Here is a 10,064-nt window from a genome sequence, read left to right on the forward strand (position 1 = left end):
GGCCTCTCACATGAGCCTCAAGTAAGGACACACACACACATCACACACACACACACACCGGTAACACACACACACCGACACTCTGATCTGGGGTGTATTCATTAGTTACTTAATGTTTTGCAACAAGTTTTCTATTGAACATCCCTCTCTCCCCTTCATCCTCTCTCCCTCTCTCTCCCCTCCTCTCTCCACTCCTCCCTCTCTCCTCTCTCTCCCCCTCCTCCCTCTCCCCTCTCTCTCCCCCTCCTCCCTCTCTCCTCTCTCTCCCCTCCTCCCTCTCTCCTCTCTCTCCCCTCCTCCCTCTCTCTCTCTCTCTCCTCCCCCTCCCTCCCCTCCTCCTCTCTCTCTCCCTCCTCCCTCTCTCCTCTCTCTCTCCCCTCCTCCCTCTCTCTCTCCCCTCTCTCTCTCTCTCTCTCTCCCCTCTCCCCCCTCCTCCTCTCTCTCCCCTCCTCCCCCTCCCTCCTCCCTCCCTCTCTCCTCTCTCTCCCCCTCCTCCCCCTCCCTCCCTCTCTCCTCTCTCTCCCCTCCCTCTCTCCTCTCTCTCCCCTCTCTCCTCTCTCTCCCCTCTCTCCTCTCTCTCCCCTCCCTCTCTCTCCCCTCCCTCTCTCCTCTCTCTCCCCTCCTTCCTCCCTCTCTCCCCCCCCTCCTCCTCCCTCTCTCTCCCCTCCTCCCTCTCCTCTCTCTCCCCTCCTCCCCCTCCCTCCCCTCCTCCTCTCTCCTCCAGGACATTAAGTAGCAGACAGGCAGTGAGCCTGGACTACCTCCCGTACCTCCGCATGGCCCTGTTGTGTCCTCTTCAGAGGCAGGGGGCGGAGGGGGCCGGTCAGGCCGTCCAGCTGTTAGATGACTACCACCTGGTCAGAGAGGATGTGGACAGCCTTATGGAGATCAGCATCTGGGGGGGGCAGCCTGACCCCTACGCTAAACTGGACCCCAAGGTCAGAGAGGACGGGGGGAGGGGGTGTAATAATGGTGTTAATCTGATTGTAATAATGGTGTTACTCTAATCTGTGATTGTAATAATGGTGTTAATTTAATCTGTGATTGTAATGATGGTGTTATTGTTAATCTAATCTGCGATTGTAATGATGGTGTTAATCTAATCTGTGATTGTAATGATGGTGTTAATCTAATCTGTGATTGTAATAATGGTGTTATTGTTCATCTAATCTGTGATTGTAACCATGGTGTTACTCTAATCTGTGTTTGTAATAATGGTGTTAATCTAATCTGTGATTGTAATAATGGTGTTAATCTGATTGTAATAATGGTGTTATTGTTCATCTAATCTGTGATTGTAATAATGGTGTCAAACTGATTGTAATAATGGTGTTATTGTTCATCTAATCTAATCTGTGATTGTAACCATGGTGTTACTCTAATCTGTGATTGTAATGATGGTGTTAATCTAATCTGTGATTGTAACCATGGTGTTACTCTAATCTGTGATTGTAATAAAGGTGTTAATCTAATCTGTGATTGTAATAATGGTGTTAATCTGATTGTAATAATGGTGTTATTGTTCATCTAATCTGTGATTGTAATAATGGTGTCAAACTGATTGTAATAATGGTGTTATTGTTCATCTAATCTGCGATTGTAATAATGGTGTCAAACTGATTGTAATAATGGTGGTATTGTTCATCTAATCTAATCTGTGATTGTAATAATGGTGTTAATCTAATCTGTGATTGTAACCATGGTGTTATTGTTAATCTAATCTGTGATTGTAACCATGGTGTCACTCTAATCTGTGATTGTAATAATGGTGTTAATCTAATCTGTGATTGTAATAATGGTGTTACTCTAATCTGTGATTGTAATAATGGTGTTACTCTAATCTGTGATTGTAATGATAGTGTTACTCTAATCTGTGATTGTAACCATTGTAATGATGGTGTTATTGTTAATCTAATCTGCGATTGTAATAATGGTGTTATTGTTAATCTAATCTGCGATTGTAATAATGGTGTTAATCTAATCTGTGATTGTAATAATGGTGTTACTCTAATCTGCGATTGTAACCATGGTGTTACTCTAATCTGTGATTGTAATAATGGTGTTAATCTAATCTGCGATTGTAATAATGGTGTTACTCTAATCTGTGATTGTAATAATGGTGTTACTCTAATCTGTGATTGTAATGATGGTGTTACTCTAATCTGTGATTGTAACCATGGTGTTACTCTAATCTGTGATTGTAACCATGGTGTTACTCTAATCTGTGATTGTAATAATGGTGTTAATCTAATCTGTGATTGTAATAATGGTATTAATCTGATTGTAATAATGGAGTTATTGTTCATCTAATCTGTGATTGTAATAATGGTGTCAAACTGATTGTAATAATGGTGTTATTGTTCATCTAATCTAATCTGTGATTGTAACCATGGTGTTACTCTAATCTGTGATTGTAATGATGGTGTTAATCTAATCTGTGATTGTAACCATGGTGTTACTCTAATCTGTGATTGTAATGATGGTGTTATTGTTAATCTAATCTGCGATTGTAATAATGGTGTTATTGTTAATCTAATCTGCGATTGTAATAATGGTGTTATTGTTAATCTAATCTGCGATTGTAATAATGGTGTTAATCTAATCTGTGATTGTAATAATGGTGTTACTCTAATCTGCGATTGTAACCATGGTGTTACTCTAATCTGTGATTGTAATAATGGTGTTAATCTAATCTGCGATTGTAATAATGGTGTTACTCTAATCTGTGATTGTAATAATGGTGTTACTCTAATCTGTGATTGTAATGATGGTGTTACTCTAATCTGTGATTGTAACCATGGTGTTACTCTAATCTGTGATTGTAATAATGGTGTTAATCTAATCTGTGATTGTAATAATGGTATTAATCTGATTGTAATAATGGTGTTATTGTTAATCTAATTTGTGATTGTAATAATGGTGTCAAACTGATTGTAATAATGGTGTTATTGTTAATCTAATCTGTGATTGTAATAATGATGTTTAATCTGTGATTGTTGTAAATTGCTCTGGATAAGAGCGTCTGCTAAATGACTTAAATGTAAATGTAATGATGGTGTTATTGTTAATCTAATCTGTGATTGTAACCATGGTGTTATTGTTAATCTAATCTGTGATTGTAACCATGGTGTTACTCTAATCTGTGATTGTAATAATGGTGTTAATCTAATCTGTGATTGTAATACTGGTGTTATTGTTAATCTAATCTGCGATTGTAATGATGGTGTTATTGTTATTCTAATCTGCGATTGTAATAATGGTGTTAATCTAATCTGCGATTGTAATGATGGTGTTAATCTAATCTGTGATTGTAATAATGGTGTTATTGTTAATCTAATCTGCGATTTTAATGATGGTGTTATTGTTAATCTAATCTGCGATTGTAATAATGGTGTCAAACTGATTGTAATAATGGTGTTATTGTTCATCTAATCTAATCTGTGATTGTAATAATGGTGTTTAATCTGTGATTGTTGTAAATTGCTCTGGATAAGAGCGTCTGCTAAATGACTTAAATGTAAATGTAATGATGGTGTTATTGTTAATCTAATCTGTGATTGTAACCATGGTGTTATTGTTAATCTAATCTGTGATTGTAACCATGGTGTTACTCTAATCTGTGATTGTAATAATGGTGTTAATCTAATCTGTGATTGTAATACTGGTGTTATTGTTAATCTAATCTGCGATTGTAATGATGGTGTTAATCTGATTGTAATAATGGTGTTACTCTAATCTGTGATTGTAATGATGGTGTTACTCTAATCTGTGATTGTAATGATGGTGTTACTCTGATTGTAATAATGGTGTTACTCTAATCTGTGATTGTAATGATGGTGTTACTCTAATCTGTGATTGTAATGATGGTGTTACTCTAATCTGTGATTGTAATGATGGTGTTACTCTGATTGTAATAATGGTGTTACTCTAATCTGTGATTGTAATGATGGTGTTACTCTAATCTGTGATTGTAATGATGGTGTTAATCTGATTGTAATAATGGTGTTACTCTAATCTGTGATTGTAATGATGGTGTTACTCTGATTGTAATAATGGTGTTACTCTAATCTGATTGTAATGATGGTGTTACTCTAATCTGTGATTGTAATGATGGTGTTAATCTGATTGTAATAATGGTGTTACTCTAATCTGTGATTGTAATGATGGTGTTACTCTAATCTGTGATTGTAATAATGGTGTTACTCTAATCTGTGATTGTAATAATGGTGTTACTCTAATCTGTGATTGTAATAATGGTGTTAATCTAATCTGTGATTGTAATAATGGTGTTAATCTAATCTGTGATTGTAATAATGGTGTTAATCTAATCTGTGATTGTAATGATGGTGTTACTCTAATCTGTGATTGTAATAATGGTGTTAATCTGATTGTAATGATGGTGTTAATCTGATCTGTGATTGTAATGATGGTGTTACTCTAATCTGTGATTGTAATAATGGTGTTAATCTGATTGTAATGATGGTGTTAATCTGATCTGTGATTGTAATGATGGTGTTACTCTAATCTGTGATTGTAATAATGGTGTTATTGTTCATCTAATCTGTGATTGTAATGATGGTGTTAATCTAATCTTTAATTGTAATAATGGTGTTACTCTAATCTGTGATTGTAATAATGGTGTAAATCTAATCTGTGATTGTAATAATGGTGTTAATCTAATCTGTGATTGTAATAATGGTGTTATTGTTACTCTAATCTGTGATTGTAATGATGGTGTTACTCTAATCTGTGATTGTAATGATGGTGTTACTCTAATCTGTGATTGTAATAATGGTGTTATTGTTAATCTAACCATGTTAACCATGGTGTTGATCTGTGCCCAGGTGAAATCAGCGTTCACGAGGGCCTATAACCGGGAGACCCACCTGACACCTTACTCCCTCCAACCAATCAAGAAGGGCCGTCGTGGCGGGGGAGTGGAGGCGGAACCGGGAGGAGAGGGGCAAGAGGAACAGCCTGAGGAAGAGGAGGAGGAGGAAGGTGTTGCAGCTGACGCCATGATCAAAGTAAGGAGGGAACACACTTCTCGACGGTCCCAATTATAACCCCCCCATCCCCTCCCCACACTTATCTGAAATAATTTACAATTTTTATTTGTTTCAATTTACTGGAGAAGAAACGATGAATTATTGATCGGTCGGGTGCCATCTTCTCTGGTGGTTATAGACAGCCTATTGTGGCATCGATATGAGCCAGAAACATTTGTTTTTAGGCGTCAAAACTTACTACAACGTGTAAATAGGATCATTTTGGTTATAAAGTCGGTCTCGTCCAAAACCCGAGTTTGGTAAGTGGCTGTCGTGACTTGAGTTTTTAAATTTTTTATTTCAACTTTATTTAACCATGTCGGCCAGTTGAGAACAAGTTCTCATTTACAACTGCGACCAAGACCAAGATAAAGCAGTGTGACACAAACAACAACACAGAGTTACACATGGAATAAACAACAACACAGAGTTACACATGGAGTAAACAACAACACAGAGTTCCACATGGAGTAAACAACAACAACAGAGTTACACGTGGAGTAAACGACAACACAGAGTTACACATGGAGTAAACAACAACACAGAGTTACACATGGAGTAAACAACAACAACAGAGTTACACATGGAGTAAACAACAACAGTTACACATGGAGTAAACAACAACAACAGAGTTACACATGGAGTAAACAACAACACAGAGTTACACATGGAGTAAACGACAACACAGAGTTACACATGGAGTAAACAACAACAACACAGAGTCAATAATACAGTAGAACAAAAGAAAGCAAAGTCTATATACAGTGAGTGCAAATTAGGTCAAATAAGGGAGGTAAGGCAATAAATAGGCCATGGTGGTGAAATAATTACTATATATATATATATATATATATATATATATATATATATATATATATATATATATATATATATATATATTACATTACAATTAAACACTGGAATGGTAGCTGTGCAGAAGATGAATGTGCAGGTAGAGATACTGAGGAGCAATATAAATAAATACCAGTATGGGGATGAGAGATAGTTAGATGGGCTGTATACAGATGGGCTATGACAAGGTCAGGGCCAAGCTATGCAGTGATCTGTGAGCTGCTCTGACAGCTGGTGCTTAAAGTTAGTGAGAGAGATGTGAGTCTCCAACTTCAGTGATTTTTGCAGTTTTGTTCCAGTCAGCGGCAGCAGAGAACTGGAAGGAAAGGCGGCCAAAGGAGGAATTGACTTTGGGGAGTGACCAGTGAGATATACCTGTTTGAGCGCGTGCTACGGGTGCGTGCTGCTATGGTGACCAGCGAGCTGGGATAGGGCGGGGCTTTACCTAGCAGAGACTTGATTAGTGACTTGACTTGTTTTGATTACAATCACGTTTTACCTGTTAACATGTGGTAGCACTGTGTTGTCTGGGAAAAGACTGGGCGGGTTTGCTTTGCATGCTATGCTAGCATAGTTTAACAAAAGGTCAGGGCCAAGCTATGCTAGCTAGCTGCTGTCAGCTTGGCTAAACACAAGGTCAGGGCCAAGCTATGCTAGCTAGCTGCTGTCAGCTTGGCTAAACACAAGGTCAGGGCCAAGCTATGCTAGCTAGCTGCTGTCAGCTTGGCTAAACACAAGGTCAGGGACAAGCTATGCTAGCTAGCTGCTGTCAGCTTGGCTAAACACAAGGTCAGGGACAAGCTATGCTAGCTAGCTGCTGTCAGCTTGGCTAAACACAAGGTCAGGGACAAGCTATGCTAGCTAGCTGCTGTCAGCTTGGCTAAACACAAGGTCAGGGACAAGCTATGCTAGCTAGCTGCTGTCAGCTTGGCTAAACACAAGGTCAGGGACAAACTATGCTAGCTAGCTGCTGTCAGCTTGGCTAAACACAAGGTCAGGGACAAGCTATGCTAGCTAGCTGCTGTCAGCTTGGCTAAACACAAGGTCAGGGACAAGCTATGCTAGCTAGCTGCTGTCAGCTTGGCAAAACACAAGGTCAGGGACAAACTATGCTAGCTAGCTGCTGTCAGCTTGGCTAAACACAAGGTCAGGGACAAGCTATGCTAGCTAGCTGCTGTCAGCTTGGCAAAACACAAGGTCAGGGACAAACTATGCTAGCTAGCTGCTGTCAGCTTGGCTAAACACAAGGTCAGGGTCAAGCTATGCTAGCTAGCTGCTGTCAGCTTGGCTAAACACAAGGTCAGGGACAAGCTATGCTAGCTAGCTGCTGTCAGCTTGGCTAAACACAAGGTCAGGGTCAAGCTATGCTAGCTAGCTGCTGTCAGCTTGGCTAAACACCATGTCAGGGACAAGCTATGCTAGCTAGCTGCTGTCAGCTTGGCTAAACACAAGGTCAGGGACAAGCTATGCTAGCTAGCTGCTGTCAGCTTGGCTAAACACAAGGTCAGGGACAAGCTATGCTAGCTAGCTGCTGTCAGCTTGGCTAAACACAAGGTCAGGGACAAGCTATGCTAGCTAGCTGCTGTCAGCTTGGCTAAACACAAGGTCAAGGCTGGCTTGACTTTCTATTCACCCCTTCCTCTCTACTTCATGTTACCCCTTGTTTGTTGTGATTGGACGAACAAAGACACACACACACACACACACACACACACACACACACACACACACACACACACACACACACACACACACACACACACACACACACACACACACACACACACAAACCCACACACACACACACACACACAAACCCACACACACACACACACACACAAACCCACACACACACACAAACCCACACAAACCCACACACACACACACACACACACACACACACACACACACACACACACACACACACACACACACACACACACACACACATTGTCATCCAGGAAGATGGACAATCCGTTCCTTGGCCTGAATATAGCGCTGGGGATTTTTGATTCAGATAATAACTTTACTTTTCTCTTCCTCTCCCTCCGTCCTATCTCCCCCGTTTCTCCCTCCCTCCCTTCTCCTCCCCCCTCCCCTCCCCTCTCCTCCCTGCTTCTCCCCTGTTTCTCCCTCCCTTCCCTCTCCCCCCCCCTCCTCCATGTTTCTCTCTCTCTCTCCTCCCCGTTTCTCCTCCCCTCCCTGTTTCTCCCCTGTTTCTCCCTCCCTTCCCTCTCCCCCCCTCTCCTCCCTGTTTCTCTCTCTCTCCTCCCCGTTTCTCCTCCCCCCTCTCCTCCCTGTTTCTCCCTCCCTTCCCTCTCCCCCCCCCTCCTCCCTGTTTCTCTCTCTCTCTCCTCCCCGTTTCTCCTCCCCTCCCTGTTTCTCCCTCCCTTCCCTCTGCTCTCTGTTTCTCCCCCCCTCTCCTCCCTGTTTCTCCCTCTCTCCCCTGTCCCCCCCTCCCTTCCCCCTGTTTCTCCCTCCACTCTCCTCTTCACAGTTGAAGAAGGCCAGACCCTCCAAGGAGCCCAAGAAAGAAAAGACAACAGCTGGGGATTCTGGGAAGGGAAAGGGCAAAGGCAAGGGCAAAGCCAGGAAGTGACCCCTAACCTCTCAGACAACTCCCCCCCCACCCCCCCAAAAAAAGCGAACTGTACAACACCTCTTCTCGGACGTTCTGAAGAACAAACCCCTCAACGGTTTGACCACCCACCTACCTGGTCTTATCACCGTGGCGACCGGAGACAGAACCCGCTTCTAGGACCCCTTTAAACTTAGGATGTGCATCCCAAAGGGGACCCTATTCCCTATATAGTGCACTACTTTAGACCAGAGTCCCATAGGGCCCTGGGTATAAAGTAGTGCACTACTTTAGACCAGAGTCCCATAGGGCCCTGGGTATAAAGTAGTGCACTACTTTAGACCAGAGTCCCATAGGGCCCTGGGTATAAAGTAGTGCACTATGAAGGGAAAACCCTATTCCCTATATAGTGCACTACTTTAGACCAGAGTCCCATAGGGCCCTGGGTATAAAGTAGTGCACTATGAAGGAAAACCCTATTCCCTATATAGTGCACTACTTTAGACCAGAGTCCCATAGGGCCCTGGGTATAAAGTAGTGCACTATGAAGGGAAAACCCTATTCCCTATATAATGCACTACTTTAGACCAGAGTCCCATAGGGCCCTGGGTATAAAGTAGTGCACTATGAAGGGAAAACCCTATTCCCTATATAGTGCACTACTTTAGACCAGAGTCCCATAGGGCCCTGGGTATAAAGTAGTGCACTACTTTTTAGTCCAGAGTCCCATAGGGCCCTGGGTATAAAGTAGTGCACTATGAAGGGAAAACCCTATTCCCTATATAGTGCACTACTTTAGACCAGAGTCCCATAGGGCCCTGGGTATAAAGTAGTGCACTATGAAGGGAAAACCCTATTCCCTATATAGTGCACTACTTTAGACCAGAGTCCCATAGGGCCCTGGGTATAAAGTAGTGCACTATGAAGGGAAAACCCTATTCCCTATATAATGCACTACTTTAGACCAGAGTCCCATAGGGCCCTGGGTATAAAGTAGTGCACTATGAAGGGAAAACCCTATTCCCTATATAGTGCACTACTTTAGACCAGAGTCCCATAGGGCCCTGGGTATAAAGTAGTGCACTACTTTAGTCCAGAGTCCCATAGGGCCCTGGGTATAAAGTAGTGCACTATGAAGGGAAAACCCTATTCCCTATATAGTGCACTACTTTAGACCAGAGTCCCATAGGGCCCTGGGTATAAAGTAGTGCACTACTTTAGACCAGAGTCCCATAGGGCCTGGGTATAAAGTAGTGCACTATGAAGGGAAAACCCTATTCCCTATATAGTGCACTACTTTAGACCAGAGTCCCATAGGGCCCTGGGTATAAAGTAGTGCACTACTTTAGACCAGAGTCCCATAGGGCCCTGGGTATAAAGTAGTGGACTACTTTTGACCAAGTCCCATAGGGCCCTGGGTATAAAGTAGTGCACTATGAAGGGAAAACCCTATTCCCTATATAGTGCACTACTTTAGACCAGAGTCCCATAGGGCCCTGGGTATAAAGTAGTGGACTACTTTTGACCAAGTCCCATAGGGCCCTGGGTATAAAGTAGTGCACTATGAAGGGAAAACCCTATTCCCT

General features: G+C 42.2%; 1 protein-coding gene across 1 annotated transcript in view; it reads left to right on the top strand.

Moving 5' to 3' along the window:
* Window positions 1-8,936, top strand: part of LOC135533090 (replication factor C subunit 1-like) — a gene marked incomplete at its 5' end in the record, with an annotated part of 33,855 nt that extends 24,919 nt beyond the window's left edge. The window contains 3 exons of the mRNA XM_064960484.1: window positions 725-938; window positions 4,845-5,027; window positions 8,398-8,936. Coding sequence (XP_064816556.1) covers window positions 725-938; window positions 4,845-5,027; window positions 8,398-8,499 — 499 coding nt within the window. The remainder of the gene's footprint in view (window positions 1-724; window positions 939-4,844; window positions 5,028-8,397) is intronic.
* Between the last annotated feature and the right edge of the window lie 1,128 nt (window positions 8,937-10,064).

The sequence above is a fragment of the Oncorhynchus masou genome, unplaced genomic scaffold (genome assembly GCF_036934945.1).
Source record: "Oncorhynchus masou masou isolate Uvic2021 unplaced genomic scaffold, UVic_Omas_1.1 unplaced_scaffold_2209, whole genome shotgun sequence".
Taxonomy (NCBI): domain Eukaryota; kingdom Metazoa; phylum Chordata; class Actinopteri; order Salmoniformes; family Salmonidae; genus Oncorhynchus; species Oncorhynchus masou.